Below are 26,264 nucleotides of genomic sequence, written 5' to 3'. Positions count from 1 at the left end.
ATTATATTTGAATACATCTCCTGTATTCAGCATCAGGCTTGTTTAGGCAGCCATGTGGCAGACTGGAGTTTAAAGATCCCATCTGTAAGCCAGGCCTAGAAATTTTGCCCCAGTGTTTATTTCAAGGCTGTAGGTTCTGCCAAGAGGAAGTACATTTCTGGTAAATTAGCTTTATTTTTCTTTTTTGCTTTGTTAAAGATTTACTTTTGTTTATTGCATTTTGAGAATGCCTTGTGGCACACACAGTGCAAAGTCCATAACTGGAGACTAGATAAGGAAGAGAAGAGAGCTGAACATAATGCATGAGCAGCTACAAAGACATTTACCCCTTCAGGGTGACTACCAAACACCCATTTTTATAGCTGGGCCATGATAAAAATTGTTCTTTGCCACCTCTGGCAGAACCAGACACGCAAAGTAGATTTAAGAGACCACAATAGGGGCAGTTTTTCTCAACTGGCATAGCAGCCACTGACAGTCTGAGGAGCCCGTGTTCATGGCACAATGGCAACTCATGTAGGAAAATCTCTGATGTTTCTCCATCACATATGGGAGGAATGCCTTCCACTTGAAATTCCAGATGTCTGTAGGCAACAAAATTGCACTGCCTGCATGAAACTGCTGCAGATTTAAATAGGGGAAGTATTTAATGACTTTTGAGGCTGAATTCAAGACTTGAGGTTTTCAGTGGGCAGTAGGAGAGATAAAAATGCAGACACATTCTGAGGGAGTAAACTCACTTCTTAGTCTGACACACCAGAGGATTACTGTGTATGTTGGAGAAGAGGGGTAGCTCTGGGGCAATTCTAACAGTGGCCACCCTCGTAGAACAACAGAATCCCAGCTTAAATTGTAGCATTCAGAATTACTTCTACAAAACCAAGCGACTTTAAAAGGAGAGTAAAAGAATACTTAGTAGAATATTGCTATAGACCTGTAAAACTTATGGAAGGACCTTGGGCTGCAATTTAAAGAGGGGTCTAATCTTTTTTCTTTCTAAAATACAGTATTGGACGTTGCTTCTCAAAGTGATGTTCAGGTGTCAAAAAGGTAAATTCCTTGTTGGTAGAATTGCCTTCTTAAGGTTTAGGACTTGATATACTTCAATGATTTCAGATTTAGGGGGAGAAGAAGGTACCACTTATAATGGACACAAAGAATGCAGAATTTACAGGCCACAAGGAGTCTTGGCAGAACTCCCAAGATAAGGCTGCAATGACTGTTTTGCAGAATCCTGACTAACTTCAAAAGGCATTCCTGCAGAAATGACCCTGGTTTCTATTTTTATTAGGCTGAGATTTACAAGTTTGCTGCCAGTCTGCCATAAACATTGAATAAAATCCTTCTGTTTCTCTAAAATATTAGTGTTTAAAAACTCATAGGCCTCATGTTTTTAGCTTAGTAACATAAATAATGGTAACAAGGTAACATCAATTTTTCAGCACAGCTTGTGCAGCCCAGGTTTCACTGCTGTACCAAGAGCTCTCTGTGGGGAATTAGGCAGAGATATGAAGACAAAGACATGAAACTGTTTTTAGCAGCAAGGTATCAGCCAAGGAGGGTCAAGCATGTCCTGGGGGGCATCAGGCAAAGCATCATCCAAGAGAAGGGTCTGAAGTTGGGGAGGTTTAGGTTGGATCTCAGGAAAAGGATCTTCCCCCAGAGGGTGGTTGGGCACTGAACAGGCTCCCCAGGGCAGTGGTCACGGCCCCAAGGCTGACAGAGCTCAAGAAGTGTTTGGACAAGGCTCTCAGGCACATGGTGGGATTGTTGGAGTGTGCTGTGCAGGGCCAGGAGTTGGACTGGATGATCCTCGTGAGTCTTTTCCAACATAGAATATTCTGTGATTCTGTGAAACATTTTCTATGCTGCCTTTGTGTTGATAGGCCCATGTTCAAATGATGAATTCTACCACTTTCTTCCTCACCTGAATACCAGTGATTCATTACTTTAACTGACACTAGAATGATGGTGCTTTGGCACATACCAGAACCTTCCAGTAAAGAATCAAAACAAACCAAACCAAACATCCCAAACCAAACAACCCACCCCCACCACCCAAAAATTAACAAAACATTGCTGATTTAGTGATACTTTGCCAAAGCACTGCTGATTCATAAGCATGCCGTTCTCTTATTACACTATTTTTTATTAGCACAAGGTATTTCCTTAGGAAGACAAGAATAGAATGTGAAGCATTTCCGCTAAAAGTTGGCTGCTGCCTGGCCTACAGATAGAGGAGAGACACTGAGAGAACCTCTTATGCCCTCTCTTGGTTTTCAAGAAGTCTGTGAGCATCACAAACACAGATCTCTTAGCAGTAGCTTTGGGACAGACAGTACACAACAGTATTCATCTTGCTACAAATGGACTTATAATTCATCTATAACTAAGAGTAATTGAAAGAAAAAAAAAAAAGAAGAAAATACAAGAAATTTGTATCTTTTCTGTCACCACCACTGGAACTCGTATAACTAATCCAGTACACTGGTACACTGGAGCACGTGATGTAAAACCCCCGTAATTTCCCTCACCTTGAAATAAAATAGAGCAAGAATTTTATTCTTGCAGAATAAAATGGAACACAAATGCAAACCCAAGCTAAACAAAGAAAAGGATGCATGCAAAACCACAGACTGTGGCAAGTTTCAGATTGAGGCAAAAATACTAAACTGACAGTTGAAGAAACCACATATTTTAGGGGCTTCCCTGGAGCATTTCTGATCTTTGTCAACTAAAGCATGCACCAGATACAAAAGCTATCAAAATCCACACCAGATACGGTAGCTCTGCCTTAAGTCAGTTGAATAAACCAGCACTTACCGTGACTTCCACTCTGGTAGCTGTGCTGCTGTTCTTGTAACTGCACACAGTGACTGTGGTATCACAGGCAAGGTCACACCACCTTCTTTTCCAGGAGCTTCAGGTTCATGTTCCTGCAGTCCTGCACCATGGTCCCTGGTCTGCTCTGCCATGGAGAAGAACTCTCACACCCTTCTGCGTGAGGGATGAAAGTCAGGCAGTCAGTGCATCCCCTGAGAAACAAACAGGTTTGGGCTCTTGCCCTTCTTCCAAGGTTTATTTCAGCATTTTTAATTGGTGATTATTTATAGATTTTAAGCATGTGTGGCTCATGAACTCAGGCCCATTCACAAGAGAGACAAATGCTTCACCCTCCAGCTGGGGAGTCAGGCAGAACAGCTTTCAGCTGTGGACACATCCAGTACAGCCTGGAGCTCCCTCCTCTTCTAAGCTGGGAGGTTGAGGCTTGTCACCTGTCAGGCCACAGAGGGAACTGTGGTCTCTTCTCAATCACAGACTCAGTTGTAAAAGGGGCTCAGAGGCCACAGACATGAGCCTTGCTTTCCTTTTTCCTGAAAGAGGTTGAGTCCCTTCCTCCAGGAGAGGTTCAGGGCTGTGTGCTCCTTACAGAGGGAGTTATCTCCCCTAGCACCTGGTACATCTTGTAAAGAAGATGTGTCAGACCCCATTCCAAGGCACTTAATGTCCCTGTGGCTTATATGGGGGATCTAGTGACCTAAAGACCAATCCTGAGCACCTCTGCTTCTCTGTCTGATTCAAACCTACAGAAATAGTGTGGATCTGGTGAATTGTAATTCCTCAGATATCCTTTCAAGTTCTCTGTGACTGAGTACAAGGAATATTAGAGAGCTGAAGATATTTGGTGAACTAGAAAAGTAAATATTAACAAAATAAGGAAAGATACTATTAAACAATAATGCTATAGAAGTAGGAACCACAGGCTGCTTCAACAAAAAATTTGCGAGTCAAAAGACTTAAGAATGGTGGGTACAGGTTTTTCATTTCATTGCATCCCCAGATTAGGAACCCTTTCTTACTTTGTGTTTTGTCTATATTTTTCTTTTTTTTTCTTTTTTTCTGATGAAGTTATTGCCTTTACCACCCCCTCACAGACACAGCAATTTAGAATAAATAAGGAAAACAAATGTAAGCAAGTACAGCCAAAGCTGCTTAGCCACAGCCTCCACAACAAAAGATGAAGTAGGAATTGCCAGTGAAAGTGGCCGAAGAACTGTCCAACAAGCATCTCAGAAAGCTGAACAAGGCTATGTGGGTATTATCAGCAGCTGGGGGAGGAAAAAAAAAAGAATACAAGAAATAAAGCTAATGAATAAGCAGCTTACAGCTTTTATAAGCAACTTCAACTTTTATTATTTATTAACTTGTATTTTTGCAGATAGAGCAGTAGGAGCAACAGTACTCAGTTTTTCTTATCAGCTATTGTACTAAGTTTCTCAGCTCTTCAATAACCCTTAGGGTCTTTTATTCAACAGGTTAAGATTATTATTATTTTTTTTTTTTCCTCAGCAAGCCTATACAGGACTGGCCTAAGGCAGGAGAGGTGTTGGGTGCTTTTGTGAGAGTGCAAAGGCGTTTTAAATTTATATGGCAAAGGAAGGGAGGGACTCCAAGCACCATTTCTCATGAAATCACTGCCATTCCGGGAAATGGATCCTGGAGTGCAGGGATAAGCCCTGCCTACTGCAGTGGATCTGGGACGTTACTTTAATCAAACTTCCAGTTGCCCAAACAGTTCCCAACTTGAGGAAGAAGAGATTATTTGCCAAAGTAACAAGCACCAAGAACTGCAGCTGAGAATGAATAAAGCTTTGAACATAACAAGAGAGATATAAACACACCAAGAATTCTGCATCCAAATGCTGGGAAGCAATGCAGCCCAGGCTGGCAGAGAGCTGATGACTCTGCCTTGCTATGCCTTTGTTTTGGCTGTTTCTAAGTGACCACTGCACAGCCTGAAGAGAAAAAGATGCTGGAGTAAACTCGTTAATAATTTCAAAGATTTTTGATTCCCAGGTAACTGCACTAGAGATTCCTACAACATGGGTTAGAATAAGGCCTAAAACCACACAGGGAATACAGAAGACAAAATAAGGTATTTAATAAATATATGTGGTGTTTCTTTGTTTTTTTTTTTTTTCCTAACTGAAAGGAATACAGCTATTGGTGCACTTTTTAGAATGAAACCCAGTTACTGTGCAATAATGGGTATCTATACTCCCTTTTTCAGATACTCAAAAATTATTTTCCACCTTTTTAGGCATAACTGAATGAAGGTTTAATACAGGCTCTGTGTTTTTTTTAATCCCCATTTATATTTAGGACCCACACTTCTTCAACTACAACACATCTTTCAGTTACCCATTTCTTACTAATGGCAGAACTTGATTATAGCTACACATCACCCAGCTAAGAGACACTGATCTGTTAAGTGTATGCTGTGGCTTCTGCCCTGTTAAGAGAGAGTTGCCAGTGACAGCAATTTAGGTTTGTACAGACAAAAAAACCCATAGGAATTTGTTCTGGGCCAAAGAAGAAAATCATATTTTACAAATTAATTAGAAAGTGATGCTATTAGAAAGTTATCTGTTTAGTACCTTCTCTGATTTGACTTTAGTACCTCCTCAAAATGTAAACATTTTACTGAACCTCCAACAAACCCTTTAAATGCATCTAATGAAAGTGAGGTAAGAGTTATTACTGGATTAACAATATTTTCCCATATTCAGAGGAATAGAATACTCAGCTGTAAACACCATTGAGATACTCAAACCAGAGCAAAAACTGTCAAGGTATTCACAATGTCCTTGGGCAATTTACAGGGAGAGTCTCTGGTGTCATACCCTGCAACATTCTGGGTGGTGCTCTAAAGAGAAAGAGAAATCAGCTGACTTCTTGGAAGTTGTGTGCATAAAACAGCATACTAATCTTAGAGGAGGTTCTATTTATTGTTGAAGCAGAGAATGAGAGGCATTTCCCAGTTATTCCTATCAAGCCTTTGGCACTGATGGTGCTCTACCACACAGAGGCTGTTATTTGTCTGGGGAGAGGATTGATTGCCTGCAAGTGCACAGCAGCAAGCAGTACATTTTTAACTATTTTATGTCATATATTTCTGTCAGCAATTAAGTGAAATCTTAATATATTTTATAAATGGTCAAGGTTTTCCTATGTACAAACCTGAAAATCAAAGCACAATTCTTAAACTCAGCGTAACCGTCTTCACCTCTGGTGCTGTTGAAGCAGTATTAGAGAACTTACATCACCTTTAGGGTGTTGCTAATCTTTCCATTGTTCAGATAATTTGTAGCTGAACCAGAACCCAGAAAAAGTGTTGAAAATAAGACAGTCTGTTCCGTGAAATCCTAGAAAACAAGGGAGACTTCTAATGAGGTTTCACTCGGATGTACTTATTTTAAAACAAGGAAGAATTCTTTTCCAGTAAACACAAAATGAAGGAATTCTTGGTTTGACCAATGACTCCTCTAGGGACCAAGGATTCCTTCTAGCTCTTAATTTGCTTTTAAAGAAAATGATGACCCATAAAATACCTTGAATAATCACACAGCATAATTTGATATAGTTTTTTAGGAAATTCATTAAAACTATTTGTATACTATAGTGATAGTCTCCTGTGGGATTATCTAATAGATTTTATTAGGAAAACAGATAATCCCTACAGTGAGTCAGTGGAGATGAACACTGGAAGGAGGGAAAACTAAAGGAACCAGAGTAGTAAATCAGATACCTAATGCTATGACAGGCTAATTGTCACCTCTCCCATGGAAGTACTGCTTTATCTGACAAGGAACACAGCACACAGTTACTTTCTCAGAACAAAAATGCAATGGCTCAGACAATACAGCAACACTACAGAATTACTAAATTCAAACCATCAGATTTGCTGTCAGAACTGCACTGAGAGGTGCAAGAGGAGCTGATGCAGTAGCTGAGATGAATTTTCTGGCAGTCAGAAGATGCTGAAGGTTTCTGTCAGTGCAGTTCCGGGAGCTGCTTCCGAGTCACAGCTGGTTCTGTTTGAGTTACTGTTGGTATATTGCTTGTGAGCAGAAGTGCATGTTGATACAGTAAATGAAGTAGAGGTCAGCTCCAGGTATGCACATAATTATTTAATAATTGTACCTCATGATAGCTCTCAAAGAGTTTGTATCTTCTTGGGGAGTGAAAGGTCTCCATAAATATTTCAATATTTTAGGCTATGGTGACCCACCCATCAAATTACAAATTGCAAGTCTACTATACTTACTAGCACACTTCAAAGTGTTGTTTTAACACTACCAAGGCCAAAATATGAAGATAGTAACATTATTAGTCATTAAAATACACCTTTGCTCCCTTACAGTTACAACCCTACTAAGAACAGCTCTACTTTTTTTTTCTGACACATTAGGTGTTGCTTTGCTCCAACAGCAAGTCTTGCACAAAGGTACTTTCCAATCAATGTTCTTGGAATGTTCACCTCAGTAACTTCTGTACTTACTCGACAGATACAGTCTGGTTCTATTAGATGTTTTAGAAAAGACTAGGAAGTTATTATTTTGCAGGTTTATTTAATGCTAATAGCTAGTCAGATCTACACATGGCTGCAATTTATCAGATCTTCCTCGACCCTCCTCTTTGTGCTTTGCTGACCAGACCATTTCCCCCCATTATTGTGAAATCCTTACGCCTGTCCTGAGGTTCAGTTGTCTTGTTTCAGTTCCCCAACTCTGCTGCATGATTTACCTGCAATTTAAGGAAAAAAAAAAAAAAGGCAGGAGAAATCTTTATCACAGAATCATAGAATACCCTGAGTTGGAAGGAACTCAGAAAGATCATCAAGTTCAGCTCCTGGCCCTGCACAGGACAGCCCCAAGAGTGCCCGACTATCATCTGAACACTCCTTGAGCTCTGTCAGCCTTGGTGCTGTGACCACCACCCTGGGGAGCCTGTTCAGTGCCCAACCCACCCTCCTTGGGAAGAATCTTTCCCTGAGATCCAACCTAAACCTCCCCTGACGCATCTTCAGGCCGTTCCCCGGGGTCCTGCCACTTGTCATAGAGAGCAGAAATCGGAGCTGCCCCTCCACTGCCCCTCATGAGGAAGGTGCCGACCCCAGTGGGATCAGACCTCAGTCTCCTCCAGGCTGAAAAGAACAAGTGCCCTCGTCTGCTCTAACTGCAGGGCCGAGTTACCCACACCACACCAGTGGGACACCGCAGTGCTGTGTCCCACCACCTGTCCCCACAGCGGTACCCGACAGGGCATGGGGCCACTGAGCGGGGACAGCATCGGCAGCGCTGCGGGTGTCCCATAACGCGACACGCAGGTGTGCTCTCACATTCGTACAGGTACGTTCAACCTTTCTCTTCACTCCTTTTTCCTTTTAGGGTTTGTCTCGAGCATGAGACCCCAGTGGTCCTGCTCCGGCTGATGCTGCCGGTGGGGCTGGAGCTGCCCCGGGTGCTCGGGCTCCTCTCGCTGCTGCACAGCCCGCGGCCAAAGCCCGTCTGGCCGCCCTGTTCTCGGCAAACGCTGCCACCGGGAGCCGGCCCCGCTCCGAGGCGGTGCCCGGGGAGGCGCATCCCGGCGAGGGGCAGCCCGGCCCCTTTTCCCTGGCGCATCTCCCGGCCCTGGAGCCGCGGGAGGATGAAGCAGGTAGAGGGGCGGGCGGGGCGGGATGCTCGGGGGGCGGCGCGGCCCCCCCGGTCCCTGTGCGCTGACCGGGTCCCCGCCGCAGGCGCTGGTGGACGACACCGAGGATGTGTCCCTGGATTTCGGGAGCGAGGAGGAGCTGGCGCTGCGGAAGGCGCGCATCAGGTAACGGCGCGGAGGCCGCAGCATCGCGGCGCCCGTGTGGCCCTCGCTGCTCCGGCTGCACTGAGGCACGAGAACAGAGAAAGCTCCGTTTAAACGCTTAATTCCCGTTTTTTACAGAGAGGGTGGTGAAGCGCTGGAACAGGCTGCCCGGGGAGGATGGGGAGCCTCTGTCTGGGAGATGCCTGGGCTGGAGCAGGCCCCGCTGCCCGGCATCACCCAGCCATGGAAACGGAAACCCGACACACCCAATGCTCCAAAACCCCAACCAAACTACTTTTGTTAGAACTGGAGCAGCAGAGAGGCCTCTCAGCTCCAGCAAAAGCAGCTGTGCTGCAGTGCTCAGGCATTGCACTGCACACCTGGCTGAAGGGAAGCAGCAAGAAACCTGCAATAAAACTGTCATGCTTCCCTTCCCCAGGGTGTGATGATGTGTGGAATATTGTACATCTTATTCTCGTAGATGTTACCTAAGAAAATCCAACCCATTCACCCCTCTCACCAGGTTAAGCTGCTGCCTTTGGGTTTGTCACCTTGGGTGTCACGCTGCAGCTCTGGCCACACTGAGGTCCCAGGTGACAGACCTGTTGTTCCATGGTGGCTTCTGAAGAATCTTCAGCCAAAGATTGTGAAAGGAAGAGTTTTATGTCAAAAGAAATTATGTATGCACTCACCAATAATGTACATAATCAGCTTTGATTTAGAATGGTTTCTTCCACTTTGCCCCAGTTTACTCTGGTCCATTACAGTGATAATATTTCCTCTAGGTGTAAACAAAGAAACGTGAGAGATGTTAAACCTGACAAAATATTATCTGAGGTCACAAGCAATCATGTAGCTTTACAGTACAATTATTCTGTTTTACTGATGTCTGGTGAAGCATTTCTGCCCTTGGACTTTGTACTGTATTGGACTTTACTGTAACTGCACGCTGAGTCAGCCTTCAGCAGCAGCACAAATTTTAAATGAACATTTATATTTTGGTGTAGTCTTGGAGACATAGCCCAAAGGATTCAACTAAACTGAGAAATAAGCTCAGAAGTACCTTGAGCACATGAGCCTCAGATTCTGTCTGTGGGACCAGACTAGACTGAGCATGAAGTGAAACCACCCTGAAATGTTTGTAGGGTACCACAGCACCAGGTACTTTACAGATCTGCTCCTACTGGCCCACACTGCTCAATAAATACAGACAAGCAAAGTTCAGCAAACCACACTGTTATGTGACTTTGTACAGAAACTTATTTCATTCAAGACAGGTCTTCTTTATTGCCCTCCCAACAGTATTAAAAGACAATCTCATACTGAAAATTCATCTGCTCTAGAATGCAGAAATGAAACTGCATTCACACAGAACTGCTTACACTGTTCACACAGATGTTTGTTTTTAGATTTCTGAAGAATCTTGTCTAAACAAGCCTGAAAAACACCTAGGTGCTGCAAAATTTAGTCTTATTAGAGGGCATAACAAAATGTTCCCATCTTTTGTCTTTATCCCAATTTCATATATCTTGAACTTGGTTAGAATTCGCATAAGCTATGACAAGATGTACTTTTGTGATTCTCCAAGGTATGTGCAAAAGGGCTCCTTAAAAGCGAAAGGTTAATAGCTACTTTCTTAAGAAGTTAGAAAAAGATAACTTATACCCTTTTTGCAGTTCACTGCAGTACCAGAACATTGGATCTGGAACAGTCAGGAGCACACAATCACTTTTTCACAAATCAGCCAGGCAACACGATGATCAGAGAACCCCTTTATTCAAAATTTGCCTCAATATATTTGAAGTACCAGACAGGAAAAAAAAAAAAAAAAAGGCAAGCAGCATGTAGAGTGCTGCTGTGGCACTTCTGAGCAGGAACTGGGAATGATTCTCCTGTGGGTCAGTGGCACACCTTAGGGCTGACCCAATTATTATTCCTTAATGTGGAATGAAACTAAATTTACAACAGCTCATTCCTGTCCTAATAGGGATCACGCTTGCAAACTGAAGAAAGGTCATTATAACAAGGTAAATGGCAACCCTTCAGCCTCAAAGCTCCAGTTCTACACTGTAGGGAGGTTTAGATGCAACAGGAAAACTGAAAGTCCAACCACGTGGGTTGCTATGCTTTCAGGAGCAAATGTCTGGCAAGCAGAGTTTCAGTTACCTTCATCCTTTACTGGATTTGAATGAAAAAAGGAAAAAAGAAAAGTTGCCATTTTTTAAAGCCTGTACTGTCTCCCATTAGTACAAGGAATAATGTATGTTTGTACAATGATTTCTTAATGTCATTGCATTTCTGGATATTAACTTTTAAAAGAGTTTTATGGAGTACAGTTTAATTCAATATAAATGCATTCACAGAAGAAAAGCTAGAAAGTTATTTTAAAAAGGATGCAAATTGTTTAGCTTCAGGTTTTAGAAGCTGATCATCTTATTAAAACTTCTCTTTGTATATGATAGGAACTATAAATTTCATGATGACTGTGAATTAAGAGAAACATTTGTTCTGTTAAGTGAGGAAGTGAGCAATTTATTTACTGGATTCCATTAGTTTGAGGATTATTAATTTTCTTAAGCATAAATTTTCTGAGGTTGAGAGAGCTGTCCAAAAAATGAGGCGCAAGTTTTGATGCATCTCTACACCCCTCCCATAGCACAAGAACCTGCAAGTCTGTCTGTGGCTTGGTGAGCACGTCCTTGGGAGAGGACACTGACATTCCACAGCCTTGAAAAGTGTTCAGCACTGGAATAAATGAGAGCTGCTTGCTCATGGACTTTTTTTTTTTTTTTCAGTAAATACCCTTCAGAGTTTGATATTGGAACAGATTCAGCATCCGAACAGTAATCCTGTTGTAATCCAGTAATCCTGCTGAATCTGCCTTCCAAAAGGAAACACTACTTCTCCAAAGTTTGCTGTGGGGTATCTGTCATTAGGTTTTGGTCCATGAAGAAAGAAGACACACACACACACGAAGAGAGATGAGACAAGGGTGTCTGCCTGCTCAGTGTAGCAGGCAGCTTTACTGAGGTAGCAAACCCCGACTTTCCCCACACACTTGTAAATATATTTTTGCAAAAACACTCAGGAATTCACACCTGCACCCTGAAACACATAGTCAACAGCTTCGTCCTTGCACTGTTATCATCTTCCAGCTAACTCCCTAATACTCAAGGCTGTGTCCATGGGAACGTTTAATTACCCTCACTGTTCTCATGGGAAAGGCTTTATACCATCTTTATACCATCTAATATTTCAAGCTCTTCAAGCTCCAGGGGCTCCAGGGGCTCCGTGGACCTGCCACTTCCCCCCACAAAAGTTACTGTCACCTTCAAAGCACTGACCCAGCTCAGCCCACCCCGGTGTGAGCAGCGAGGCACTGCCTGGTTTTGACAGTTCACAGTGTCCACCCCACTCCACCCACCTGCTTACAGCAGAAAAAGCCCCTTTCATTTAAAATCTGACATGTTTAGTTGTAAGTCAGAAGAAGATTTTGGAAAGTTTGAAGTTAACATGGGCATGACCAGGAGTAAATATAAACTACAGCTGTGCATCATTTTGCCTTCTCCAGTCACGTGTGTAGTCCCACAAGCACAGGGTTGACATTATATAAATATTCAAATGTAGAACAGTTAAACAGCTATAGAATAATATTACAATAAGGATATTTAAATAGTTATTGTATTTATATAGCTATAATTTAAGTTCACCATAAACAATTATAATTGTGTATATATTATATATCTCATTTTATTATACACAATAATAGAATAACATTCAACTGCTTAATAGCTAATTATGGCCCAGGCCAAACTGCTGTTAATTGTTCATAGAGGTGGAGGAGCTTAATAAGACAACTACTGACTTAAATAAAAATATCTTATTCAGAAAACAAATTTTATTCACTCAGCTTTGAGGGAGAAGTTGTTCAAATGCAATGATCTCTAGTTAATTCTCACTTTCAACTAATTAACCCAACCACAATGGTACAGAGTAAGTTTTATACTTGGCATATTACCCTGAAAATTGTACTGTGCTCATTCCAGCATTCTCCAACCCCCTGTTCCACTGCACAGGCCAATAGTTCATGTCATATAATTACTTCTTTCACTGAAATTCCTCTTTATTTTGTTACAGACAGAATTTTGTTGGATGAGCAAAGCATAAATATCCAGTGAAATTAATATAAAATAAATCATAAGAACTGTTAGATTCCCGAATCTCTCTCCCTTTCTAAAAGGAAGTGTTTGGGTTCAGACATTAAATACGAAGGTTCATTTTGTCTTACACCAAACAGCTACTATTTTTTAGTTTCAGAGTTCCTGTTTTGTTTTCAAAACAGTTCTGAAAGGCATAAGAATTGTCTCAATTATTTTGTGCTTTGAAAAGCTGGTTTATTTTATGAAACAAAGAGGTTTTTTAGGATGCTGTTGAACACAACCACCACATCCCTTCACATAGTACCAAAGAAACTGGTGAAAGACTCCTCATTTTGTCCTGTCTCTGAGAAAGTTATGACATGAGCACCACATTCATCTTTTAGCTTTAGATTGAAGCTTGGCCGTTGAAAATACTATTGCTTTGATAATGAAGGTACCCATCAACATTTGAAATAACAGAAACTATAATCCAAAATACCACTTTAAAGTAAAAATAGTTGTGTTATACTACAGCGTCAGCGAGTACTGTGACATTCCTTCTCGTCCCATCACTTCATTCACGCTCTGTGTTTCCTTTTCTAGGCACCCACTGGCCACCTTTTTCCACCTGTTTTTCCGAGTGAGTGCTATTGTTACCTACTTGTTCTGTGACTGGTTCAGCAACAGCTTTGTTGCCTGTTTTGTCACTATTCTCCTCCTCCTATCCTTTGACTTTTGGTCAGTCAAGGTAAGATGACCCTCAGTAGTAATTACCTTTGAAAGTATTTTGCTTGCCACTTAAATGAAACAAAAAAGGAAATATGCATACTGACAAAACACCAATAGCATTGTGATGTGTTGGTTTTTCACATGTCTAGCCCACTTTAATGAAGATGTTTATATACCTTTGTTATTGTTTATCACCATATTCTCTATGCCTGGTGGGAGCTACTAAAATGGTGAGAAAATTGCTTTGCTCTAGGTAGATTTCTTTGTATTTTCCCCCTTAAAAAAATAAAAACTAAAGTAATGAATGCCTGAGGATGTTCAGAGCTGCAGACTAGACCCCTGGGGGGGCTGCAGGAGGGCCCTGGAAGCCCAGATATGACTCTGGTGCCCTAATCACATGCAGGCCAGCCCAAGATCCAGGGGCTGCACATGTGGAACAAGGTTTTTGTTCTGTAGAAGTGAAGCATTGATGTGTCTCTGGTATTCTGAAAGCTTCCAGTGTTCATCCAGGTGCAGGAATATTTTCTTAGTTTGTTTGCTTGATCCACACAGTTTACTTGCTTATCATTAATCTCCCATTTTTCAGTGTGTTTTTGATCTCAGTGCTCCTCTTTTACTGAGGAAATTTGTTTATTGGGTGCTTGTCCAACTGAATGGCTTGAAAAAGATACAACCCATAATTTCTTATCTAAATAAGTGCTATTGTGCTAATCATCATGTTAAAAGAGAACAGGCTTCTAAATTTGTGGTAATTTCACCCATCATTAATGGCCATTGTGCTCAAGCTGGCACAGCTTTTGGAAGTAATTTTAGCATTTGATAAAAGATGATTGTTGAACATGCTTGTCTTTTTTATTTTTGACTGTTAGTCAGACAAGTGACTTGTGCTACTGATTAATGCAAATAATGGTTTCATCACTAGAACGTGACAGGAAGACTCTTGGTTGGTTTGCGTTGGTGGAACCAGATTGATGAAGATGGAAAAAGCCACTGGGTGTTTGAAGCAAAAAGGGTAAATATATTAATAGAAGTAGGCACAGGGCAAACAATCCATAGGAAATTTGTAAAGCTGATGCTAAGTCAAATAGAGTAACAAATAGAACACCTTTGTAACAGTTACTTTTATCCAGCTTCTATAGAACACAATGTAAGCATTCAGGTGCAAACACTGGTTTGTCACATCCTGGAAGCCTGCAGGACAACACTGTCAGCACATGGATCAGCAGAATAAATATTCACAGCATGGTGCTGTAGGTATGAAACATTTCTAATGGTTCTGTTCTATTTTCTAGCGAGAATATCCTGCAATAAACACATCTTCCCGTAGGTAATGCCAGCACAGAATCCTCTTCAGGAAATATCTATGTGGAAAGCAGTGCTAAATAGTTCAGATTCCTTATCACTCTCTACAGCTCCCTGACAGGAGGGTGTAGCCAGGTGGGGGTCTCTTCTCCCAGACAACCAGCAATGGGACAAGAGGTCACAGTCTTAAGCTGTGCCAGGGGAAGTTTAGGTTTGGACATTAGGGAGAAGTTCTACACAGAAAGAAGGATTGGGCATTGGAATGGGCTCCCCAGGGAGGCAGTGGAGTCACCATCCCTGGAGGTGTTTAAAGAAAGACTGGATGTGGCACTGGGTGCTGTGGTCTGGGTCACAAGATGGTGTTGGGTCACAGGTTGGACTCGGTGATCTCAGAGGTCTTTCCCAAACTACTTGATTCTGTGATTCAATATTTTAAAATCAGTATTTCATTCATTCTCACAGAATATGGTGGGGAGCAGAACCTGAATTACAGAGCACTCTGATACTGCCAGTGCTCCCCCAAACACCCTGAGCAAATGAGCTACAAAATGGCATTTGGCATCACTGCCAGAGTCAAGACTCAGAGTTTTGCTTTCCACAGCCTGACTCGGGGAAGAGCCTGGCAGAACAGCGCCCGAGTGCTGCTCACTGGGCCATCCATCCCTCTGGGTTCTCCCGGCTGTGTTCCCGGGCGGGCAGGAGGCGGCTGTGCGGGGCTGGAGTGCCCTCTGCAGCCCCCTGAGTGGAGAACACACACCCTCGTGTGCCCCGTAACCTAAGGGAAGCTAAAGGCAGACAACCCCACACGAAAGAAAAGAAAGCAGAAGACTGTCAGAGTGCCTTAGTTCTGTGGAGACACGAACCAAGAGCTTTCTTAGCACTTAAAAGCAACGGCATCCATAAAGTGACCTCCAGACCTCAGAATTACTGAGGGATGAGCAAGCCTTGTTCACCCGTCACAGTTTTTAATTCTAGCCTAGACGTACCAAGTTGATTCACCTGCATGGGCTAAAACCTTCTAAAATTCCTGGCAAGTGGTGACTTTATTAATGTGAAAATTGTAGTACCACAGGAAGGAACATATAGATTGTATTTCTGCCATGGCTTATCCATGAGAAAGACTTTGTCATAGCAAGGTCCTGGAATACATGCAGTTCTCTTCCTTACCAGAGTCAGACATTTCCATCTCCATCTCTCCCACGTGCTTTGCCAGTCCTCTGGCACCCTGTTAAGATATTTACCTTTACGGGCAAATATGCTTAGAAATATTCCAAGTCACTCACCAACAACTAATTCTTGGCACGTGGTTGCTGCAACAGAGGTTCATCTCCAAAATCCTGCTTTCTGCTGATGCTTGCTGAAAGAAAAGCAGTTCTTACAAGTCTGCTGACTGCAGCCTTTTGTAATCTTCCACCAAATTAACCAAGTCTTTCAGGTGTAAAGTTCTCAGGTGTATTGACTTTGGCTTTGGGTTTTTTCCTCCTACATAGTGCAATACAATGCCACTACTGGGTAATGTGTCAGTAATTTAGGATACAAGTGATTAAACCCTTTTATTGACTCAGAGGATCTGTCTTTTTCTGTAATTGTGAAGGCATAGAATGTTATTCTTTGGACCTCTGCAAAATCATTGGTCTAGAGGGTACATGAAAAAGTTAAGACACCTTTCAGGGTTTTCTTGGGCAAGATGGAGTAATTTAACCACATTTACAAGTTGCATGACAATGTCTGCCTCATGGGGGAAGGATGGGCTAGTCTTATTTTTACATGGAAAATTCAATATACTGAAAATTACCTAGAAGGCTTTTCAGTTTTCAGAGTGGAAGAGTCCAGAGGGTTTTCTTTTCCAGGTGTGAAGCTTTGTGTTTCAGAAGCTGACACTGGTGGTAGTTGAGTGGTCTGAGGTCTGGAGTAAGGTTTCTAAAACTCTGGAAAGATCAGAACCTTCTGTACAATTCTCTTCCTTATTTTTTTTTAAAGTGTAGTCATTAACAATGAGACTTCCAGTAAAGACACGTGAGTTGTGCTGACCTGAAGAAATCTGTAACCAAGGCTTTTGCAGCCTGCTCTGAGGTGTTGTGCTCTCCCTCCAGAGCCCAGATATTTGTCATTTATTGTGCATTTTGACTTGGTGACTGGTAGTTTCAATAATTTTCCTTCCAGGTGTCTACAATTGCTGCCTCAACTGAAGCTGAAGCCCGAATCTTTTGGCTTGGTCTCATCATCTGCCCCGTGATTTGGACACTGTTTCTCTTTAGCACCTTGTTCTCCTTGAAGCTGAAATGGCTGGTAAGTCAGGGGATAATGAAAGATCTACAGCTGACAGATAATCCTGGTGGAGGGAAACCCCAGATCTGTTGGTCTTGAACCAAATCTTCCAACAGTACAAAAATCCCACCTACAGCTTCAAGGAACCCCAAGGATTTTTCTGCAGTCAAGCCCTGCGCTCTGGAATGGATTAGTAATTTTTAGCTGCACTTCTAACGGGTTATTGGATGTCAACTCCTTCATGTGACTGGAGAAGCTCAAGTGGTGGGCAAAATTTTGGCCTTCTTTTTAACTGTAGCAACTTACTCTTCCCCAACTTATTTCAGTCAAATGAAACTATTGGAAGAGTACAAAAAATGAGCTGGTGATGCTGGTTTTCAGGTTTTCAAGTCTCCTTGGGATTTGAATGCTACTTACTCTGAAAAGTAAGGATTTTAGAGCTCTGGTACCATTCCCTTTTGAAAGAACCAGCATCATTAGTGCTTAAAACCTTGATAAATGGAGCTATGAGTATGTATTTTATAATTACTCTATTTATAAGCCATCTACTTTCCAAAAAAAAACAAAATCCAACACTTTTTCCCTAAATACAAGAGGAAATGTACCCCATATATTGCATTACGTTAAGATATTTTTGTCTATGAAATCTTCATGTTTTCCCCTGCAAACATTAAGTGCTTGGATAATCACCACAGAATTCATTCTGTCACGTCCCCAGCCACGCTCAGGACCATTTCTTAAGTCAGCATGAAAAGATAAAAGGCACCTCCAACATGTGCAGCCACATCACCAGTTAACAGCCAAGACTACATTTTATTATTCGATTAAACAAGAAATTTAGCTGTGGGCAAATCATTAACTGCTTTTTGGTGCCCCAAATGGCACAGCTAAAAAAGCAACAGTTAAAATTAAACCAGCACTCTTTGTTCATGGCTCCACCTTTATTTTTGAAAACCAGAGATTGTTTGCTAAGCCAAGAACTGGTTGGAGACAGAACCCCAACTGGCTCTGAAGGCAGGTTGCTCAGGTGCTCGTAAAAGGCAAGTTACACAAATGAAAATTAGATCCTTCCAGGAAACTGGTCCTGGGGCTGAGAAATATTTTCATAAGTTATTCCATTAGTCAGATGGATCCCACCTGCTGCCAAGCCTGTAGTACCACAAAAGGAGTCAGTTACTTTCACTGCCTATCAATGCTAGATAGGGATTCCTATCTAAGGATGCTCTTTGTAAATCTGTAAATTACAGGATCTTATTTGTATCTAAGGCATTTGGCAGCTGACCAGGCCCGCAGTGTGCCATGGATCTGGATGTGAAACTTTTAGATACAACTCAGGCTTCAAAAACATGAAATGTTTCTGGAATCTGTTGAGAAGTTCCTTTTTTGAGTAAGTGCTTTCAGGAAAGTAATGAAGTCTTTAAAGATACAGAATGACAAAACTGGTATCAGTGTTCCGATAAAAGAGGCATTTTGTATGAAGGAACTACTGTGTTTGACAAGATTGATTTCTCTTTGAAGGTCATTTATTATTGGAAGGACTATCCCTCTCTTACAGCACACATTTCTCCAGGTGGTATGTACAGGTACACGTGTGTGTAGGTCCTACACAGTTGATATGTAGTGGTGTATTTGTCCCTGTTGAACTTCTGTTTGTCCACAGGCTCTTGTGATAGCTGGGATCTCCCTGCAGACTGCTAATTTGTATGGCTACATCCACTGCAAATTAGGGGGACAAAAAACCATCAGCAGAGTAACTTCGAGGTTGTTTGGCACAGCAGACGTTCCCCAGAGTGAGTACTGAGCTGTCTGTCAGCCACAGCCCGTGAGGCAGCACAGGCCAACCCACCTCTCATGGTTGGTTCTGGCTCTTCCCAGGTCTCAGTTCCCACAAGAACTCCTGGCAGGGTGATCCTGATCCTCCAACAAGCCTCTCTTGCAGTGTCACACAGAGGGGCCCTACCCCAGGTCACTTTGCTCTGTGTTTGGAAGCCTCCTGAGCTTCACAACTGAGCTGCTTCCAAGCTTCAGGAAGAATGTCCTCTGAAGTGAAACCCTTGGAGCTACTGCAATTGGAATGTAATGGCTCTGCTCAGGCACAGCTGGGAGAGCCATCTTTAACCCCAGGCTTCCACCGGGCTCTTCCCTGCTTTTATAAAGATTCCCATGTCCCAGGTTCTGCTCACAGCCACCTGTCCTCTGTTCACTCTGCAGGGCAGAGCAGGAGGATTTCAGAAGATGGAACTGAAGAACATGGCAAGGCAGTCCCTAGGTAATCAAACAAGGAAGAACTCAAAGGATGAGCAGTAAAACTAATTCATGAAAGCTGTTCTTCATGTGAAGATATTTAAATAAAGCTCTTCTAGAATTATGCCTGCATGAAATAATGTCATTTGTGTTTGAGTCTTTAGATCCTGAAAGCTTTAGAGCCTTTGTAACCTAAAAGCTTCCCCAAAAATGATTTATACAGAGCATGCTGCTTCCATGAAAACTAACCAGAAAGTGCTGGATTATCTTAGCCAAGAATTAAATGTAACGAAAAGACAATGCTAAGTTGTTTAGTTTTGGAACTACAACAGACAAAATCAAACTGCCTTTCCCTCTTGTACACAATACTCACTTTTCAAAGCTTTGCTTCCTCAATAAAAACAGGAATTACAATCCCAAAGGGCCTCTTAGTTATTAAAGATACTGAATGTTTATTTAGTATTGAGGCTCAGGGTCAAATAGAAGAAAACAAAATTCAGGGAGTATGTTCACACAGTGCCTGTGTGAAGCAGGCAGTTAGGTATTGTTAAAATACATTAATCTTATTTTGATACCTGTGGAAAAAAAAAAAATAAAACGCTGTACTTGTGCCATAATACTACACTGAATTTCACTCTAGAGATGGATCTCCACTGGAAGGAAAGACCCTTAAATGAAGTTATTCTGAGGCGGAACCAGGCATTACAGTTCATCCCAGCACAGCAGGCAGGACAAAGGCCTGCACACCACAGCAGCTACATTACACGGTGTCCCCCGTGTCAGCCCAGTATATTTTATATTCAACTGCCTGAACAAAATCTTGTTTTGCATGTCTTCAAATGCCAACTTCACAGTCAGGTTATCAGTACCACGACACCACAGGCAGAATGCACCTCTTAACCCATATGCAGACGCAGTTTCACAGCTTTCTAGTGAGGGAACAACTACAAGAATCCTGAACTGTGGAAAACACTAAGGCAAGAACATTTATATTAAGAATTTATTTGCAATATACAAAAAGAATACATTCCTTCTATTAAATCAAGGCATAAGTTACTTTTAAACAAGAGCTACATTTTTTATTCCATTCACAGATTAGATCATCTTTTCTTCTTGAGAATGTTGTTGTTCACAGTACTCCTGAATTCCTGCAAAGACATGGAGAAAGTAATATAAATGGTATTTCAGTTGCACATCAGGAGTCTGTTGTTGCTGCATCACTGTATCCCCTGTTGGTACAAATATCTCAAGCTGGACCTTTATCAGGGTGAAAATGGCCTCAGGAATTTCCCAGCTGTCTGCATTTTGTAACAGCACATCACCAGCTCTTTAGGTGGTTTTTGAATGGGAGTTTTGTGCCTTTACAGTTAGAAGTGGAGGCATAATCAGCCAGCTGCATCCCATGGGTTATGGAGAGCACCCTCCACAGGCCTGCTTGAGAACCTCAGAACTCTTCTGTGAGAGGAAGGGCACACACATCTCTGCAAATGAATGACTGAACCAAACACAGAAGCCAGCTATCAAACACAGTCTCCTCAGGGCTTTAAAAGCCTGTCAGAACCGATGCCCAGAAGCAAACATGGTATTTGCAGCTGTTACTTTCAGAATTGCTATGCACATTTCCTGTTTTATTATTTGTGGCAAAATAATCCTGTTTAACACCTTTATATATTGCAGCAGTGCTCGGAACCGAGAGTGCACAGTGATTCCCAGACTTACTTTGAATGATATTCCTGTAAGACAATGTAGCTGGAGAATCTGGTGCTTCGGACAGGAATGACTGGCCTCTGTCACAACTTCTTCCTTGAAGGACAGAGAAAAACACAAAAGCAAAGCAACAAGAAAAGATGAGCTTTTATTTTTTTTACCCTTTATCCCACTCCTTATCCCAGTGACACCCTTTCAAACAGCCACCTACATCTATTCCTTTTAGGAAGCCCTGATGTCAGTAATAGGACTACAACCACAGCTTACAGTTTTACAGAGGAATTGTGTTGGCAGAAACCTTCACTTGCTGTGTTGGGAGTACTGACCTGTTCCTTGATGTCATTAGTTCAGGTATTAATTGTAACAGCTGGTGGAAGAGGAACCAAGACACCTCACAACCCACAACAGAATTTGGGCAGAATTTGTTAAGCACTAGTTTTAATGCTTAACATCTACAAGGTATCATTCTTTGAAGTGGTTATGATTTTATTCAGCCTGCATTTCCAGGTGATTGCACCAAAGAGAAAGACAGGTTGTATTTCAAATATGATTACAGAGCCGAAAAGATGCATCATTTAATCTTAACTGATTAAAGTTTCAGGTTAAGGAAATTACCAGAGCACTTCCCTCATTCACATCATGCTATGTCACAGTTCCAGTAACTTTAGATTCAAAAAAACCTTCTATCTAAAAGTGGATATTTACTTAAGAGATATCAGTGCCCACATCAGGCTTTTCCAGTAATAACATCAATATAGGAGGAACAACTTGTTTTAGGTGCAGTGCAATAAGTAACTTTACCTATCTGTGGATCCAGAGGCACTTTACCCAGGAGGGAAACATTCAAATTCTGGCACATCTTCTCTGCACCACCAGTAGTTGGGGGAAAGATCTGAGATTCTTTCTGGGACAACAGGAAAATCAGAGTTAAAAATACTGCAATTCTGAGAACAAGGCATTTTTGGAGCACAGTGCCATGGTAAAAATGCTGTAACACCCAGACAGCCTTACCTTACACTTTGGACACACAAAGCCACTCATGTTTTCCACAACACCTATGATGGGCAGTTTCACCTTGTGGCAGAAGTTGATCTCCTTCCGAACATCCTGAAGCGAGATTTCCTACAAATATTAACAAAGGCTCATATTTCAGTTGTCATGTTTTCATGCTGAATCAGTTCAGTTACCTCCTTAGAACTATTTTAAGGAGAGTTTATGATGAATTATTACTGCTGTCTTAATATTTTGAGGAACAGAAATCTATGCTATGTGCTCTAGCAACAATTCTGAGGAGCAACAGAGCAGGTCCAACAGTTCCAGCCTACTGGATGTGGTTCTGTTTCAAAATCTGACCCTATCAAGATTCACCCACATTTATCTCCTATGTTCACCTCATATCTTCAGTTCTTTTAAGGCAACTTTTTCACGTTTTCAGTTTACAGAAGGACCCTTGTCCATAGAGCAAGGACAAGAACCACCAGGCTTACACTTGTTACGCCTTCCAAAATAAATTTGAAATATCTTGTCCTCAGGTTTTTTGCATATATGCTTGCCCTCACTCATTATCCTGTTCTCTTTTCCTTCCCTCACCACCTCTCCTGTATCACTCTCACCACTTCCACTTCCTTTACGTGTTATCCTTCCAGCTGCTGGGGAAATACTACACGTCTTTTGCTCCTGTTCCTCTCCAAACCAGGCACTAAAACCTCTGTCTGAACTGGACATATTCTGAGTTTCAGCTTGCCAGGGGCTGATTTCTCTTTTAAAAATGCACATGACAAAACTGCCTACTGGAGGTGACAGGCTACTTCACAGGTGTCAAACAGTGCACAGCTTATCACTTAAAAACTAAACTTCTTACTGACATTCTTTGGAGCATTAAGCCATTGGTGAGTAAATTACAGATTCACAAGGATGTGAATTTTGAAGAAGTGAAACACTGCATTTCCTTTCACCACACAGATCACAACAGCTTTTAATTGTGAACTGCCCTGTGGTTTAGTGACCCGGTGGGATCCCCAGCTCCACTGAGACACCCACCCAACCCACACGCCAGCACAACACAACAAAGTCAGTCCTCTGAGATTCCGTACCCTCGGGTTTCTCTGAAGTTCAACAGCCTCTAACCCCAGGACTGCCTTTAACTTGTGAGTTGCTTCTCCATGGAAATTCCTGTCCCATACCTGCGGGGTGGTGACTATGACAGCCCCATCGATGTGGGTGGCACTGAGGTACTGCACGATGGACAGGTGCTCGTCCGACGTCCCCGGCGGTGTGTCCACGATCAGGTAATCGACCTCCCCCCAGTCCACGTCACGGAGGAACTGCTTGATCAGCCCTAAAAGAAAGGATAAGAATGTGAAAAAAGAGGAAAAAAAAGAATCTCCCCGTATTTCAGATCTTAGGGAGTACTTCTACTCCTGTAGCCCAGGCAGAAGATTCTTCTGACTTGTCCGCTTCAGGACAAAAACATGTATTTTGACAAAGCTTAAAAAATATAAATAAAAAGACATCATCTGACCTTTAACTTCACCAAATGAGCATGTTCAACTAAAGAAATAATAAACCATTCACTCCTTTTTTCCTTATAGCTTATACTATATTTATGTTATTAAAAAAGGTCATGATATTTACATAATTGAAATCTTTTAAGTACATGAATCATTGTTGATACACTTGACACACACCATTTTTTTTTGGTCCTCTCCAGATGACTGCATCATCAGGGCTGCCAAGCAAGAACCCCACTGACATGACACCTAAGTTTTCTTCAACATACTGAAAGAGAAGTAGAGAAACAGAGCAGTGAAGAAAGAGTAGAGAAACCAGCCCTATTTTATAGAAGAAGCATCTGGAGGAGAAGACATTAATAAAATAAAGGCAGAGAACCTTATCTTCTATCACAGGGCATTAAAAGCTACACTCAAACTGAAAAAATGCAGCTGTTACAGCAGTTTATGGAACCACTGGAAACAACAAAAGGATAAAAACAGCTTTCCCTCTCAGCCCAAGCTGCCTTTTTAAGAGCACACTACAAGCTATCTCTTGCAAAACTCTCCCTGCATTTTGCAAAGATTAATGAGGTTTTCCTTGTGTGCAAGGTACTTCTTGGCTGTCACAGAAAAAGTGACACACTACACAGCTGATTGATACCCCAAATAACAAAACTGAGGAACTTATATTTATATTTATTGCCTGCAGTAGGGAAATCAGTAAACAAGAGATACAATATTACTACAATTAAAAGAAATTTCACACTCTGAACCTATAGAGTGTACATCCAGATTCTATAGCACCTGTAAATATATTCTATAGCATTCTCTGTATGTTCTGTAGAATCTGGATAAATATGAAATCTGGATATAAAATCTGGAAACATAAAACCTATAGATTCTATATCCTGTATATGTATCTTGTATATCTTCTATATCTTGTATATTCTATATCTTGTATCTATAGAATCTGAATATTTAAGTAATTAGAAAAAGAACTAACAGAAGTGCCTCCTGCTTCTCCCTCACTCATTTTTTAACACAGAACACAGTGCCCAACCCAAACAAACCCAATAAACTTTCTGAAACAGCTGCACCAACTCACCACTGGAGACCATCCAGATCCACTCTGATGAACCTGAAAATTGAAGTGAAACATAAAGTTATAAGAGAAATAAATACAGATGTTACACAAAACATGAACATAAGTCAAACCTGGGTAACAGCTTTCCTGCCTGCAGGGACAATCCTGCTTTATTGGGGTGGTTGAGGTAAAAACTGCAGGAGCACCAGATCTCCATCAGTAAGTGAACAATAACTGTTCAACCCTTATGCAAGTTCACCCATGACTTCGCATAGTTATATAAAATACTCGAGGGCTGATAAGGCCCATCATGATAATATTACTCAGGTTTTAAGCTATCACGAGTACGTGGACACTATGCAACGAAAGCTGTTTTGCAGAACTGCTCATCCTGAAGGCAAATGGCTCTTTTACAAAATAAATTATGCTGAACTTCTCCATCTCACCTTATTTCCCTACCCACTGCCACTTCCCAATAAGCAATCCTTTATGAGCTTTCAGCCTACAGAGCCCAAAGATGTTACTGAAACAATGAGCAGAAATCCTTTAAGCAACACGTTGGAGCATTCACTCACCTGTTCTCCTTCCAGACCCATTATTTTAGGGATCGATGGCCCGCAGATATCGATGTCCAGCAGAGCAACCTAGAAAACAAACCGGCCAACGCGCCCCACTGGAAACAAGGCGGCACAGGGCCGTCCCCCAGGGCGAGCTCACGCAGTGAGAACACCCTAGCGCGGTTCACGCACGAAGGCCAAGCCCTAACGAGCGGGGCACACGGCCGGTGCCCTCCCGCCAGCCCCGGGCCCCACCTGCTTGTGCTCGTCGGCGGCCAGCCCGTGCGCCAGGGCGGCGCTGAAGGTGCTCTTGCCCACGCCGCCCTTGCCGGACAGCACCAGCACCGTGTGCCGCACCGCCCGCAGCCGCGCCCGCAGCTCCGCCGCCTCGGCTGGGGGCGATACCGGGCCGTCAGAGCGGCCCCCGCACGGCCCGGAGCTCCGTCAGGGCCCTCGGACCGCCCGGAGCCCCCTCACGGCCCCCCCAACAGCGCGGACCGCCCCAACTCCCTCACGGCCCCGACACTCACCCGGGTCCGGCCCGGCCGCGCCGGCCGCGCACAGCCCCTGGTTGGGGCATCCCTGGCAGGCGGCCGCGCTGCCCGCCTGGGCGCTGCCGGTCCCCGGGCACTCTGCAAGGCACAGCGAGGGCTGTGGCGCGGGTGCGGCGGGCGGGGGGCCCGTCCCGGCCGAGCCGCTCTCCCGCGGGCCGCTCACCCTCGGGCCGCGCCGCGCCCGCCGCGTCCGCCATGACAGCGCGTCACCTCCGCCCGCGGGGGCGGGGCCGGCGGGGGCGGGGCCTCCGGCCGCCGGGAGCGCTCCGCCAGGGGGCGCTGCGGGGCCGCGGTGGCACCTCAGGGGGACCCGATGACACCTCGGGGGGATCTGGTGACATCTCTGCGGGGACCCGGTGACACCTCGGGGGGGATCTGGTGACATCTCTGCGGGGACCCGGTGACACCGCCGGGGACCTCTGCTGACACTCCCGGAGGAATCCATTGACACCACCGGGGGACTTCGGTGACACCCCTGGGGGCTCTGCTCCGGGGGGCTCCGGTGACACCGCCGGAGGGATCCACTGACACCCTCTTCAGCCTCAGTG

The 26,264-nt window shown here is 43.1% G+C and overlaps 3 protein-coding genes across 3 annotated transcripts in view; 1 reads left to right on the top strand and 2 right to left on the bottom strand.

The window, feature by feature from the left end:
• The window catches only part of CIITA (class II major histocompatibility complex transactivator), a 39,493-nt gene extending 31,300 nt beyond the window's left edge, over positions 1-8,193 (bottom strand). The window contains exon 1 of the mRNA XM_064672801.1: positions 2,824-8,193. The gene's annotated coding sequence lies outside the window, so the exon portion shown is untranslated. The remainder of the gene's footprint in view (positions 1-2,823) is intronic.
• A 66-nt stretch (positions 8,194-8,259) lies between these two features.
• On the top strand, positions 8,260-19,446 carry TVP23A (trans-golgi network vesicle protein 23 homolog A). Its single transcript, XM_064672807.1, is given in 7 exon segments — positions 8,260-8,550; positions 8,552-8,661; positions 13,383-13,527; positions 14,431-14,520; positions 16,974-17,099; positions 18,739-18,868; positions 19,290-19,446. Coding segments are annotated over 7 exon segments (939 nt in total). The 5' UTR covers positions 8,260-8,274; the 3' UTR covers positions 19,352-19,446.
• Positions 19,447-20,308: 862 nt separating this feature from the next.
• NUBP1 (NUBP iron-sulfur cluster assembly factor 1, cytosolic) lies at positions 20,309-25,928 on the bottom strand. The gene is made up of 11 exons (XM_064672805.1): positions 25,880-25,928; positions 25,693-25,794; positions 25,418-25,554; positions 25,181-25,249; positions 24,627-24,659; positions 23,717-23,807; positions 23,213-23,367; positions 22,041-22,151; positions 21,831-21,933; positions 21,042-21,125; positions 20,309-20,470 (listed from the first exon to the last, which is right to left on the bottom strand). Exons 1-11 carry the CDS (start codon positions 25,911-25,913, stop codon positions 20,418-20,420), a joined length of 972 nt encoding a protein of 323 aa, XP_064528875.1. The 5' UTR covers positions 25,914-25,928; the 3' UTR covers positions 20,309-20,417.
• Between the last annotated feature and the right edge of the window lie 336 nt (positions 25,929-26,264).

This window comes from Pseudopipra pipra, chromosome 16 (genome assembly GCF_036250125.1).
Source record: "Pseudopipra pipra isolate bDixPip1 chromosome 16, bDixPip1.hap1, whole genome shotgun sequence".
Taxonomy (NCBI): domain Eukaryota; kingdom Metazoa; phylum Chordata; class Aves; order Passeriformes; family Pipridae; genus Pseudopipra; species Pseudopipra pipra.
The sequence above is the reverse complement of the archived record's forward strand: the minus strand, read 5'-3'. Positions and strand labels throughout refer to the sequence as shown.

Bases quoted from the DNA above. Each gene is read 5' to 3' on its own strand.
- NUBP1 (XM_064672805.1), bottom strand. From the start codon at position 25,913: ATGGCGGACGCGGCGGGCGCGGCGCGGCCCGAGG. The intron at 25,250-25,417 runs GTGGGGCCCGGG...TTTGTTTTCTAG, and splicing joins CCGCCGACGAGCACAAGCAG to GTTGCTCTGCTGGACATCGA. The intron at 21,126-21,830 runs GTAAAGTTACTT...CTGTCCTTCAAG, and splicing joins GCCTCTGGATCCACAGATAG to GAAGAAGTTGTGACAGAGGC.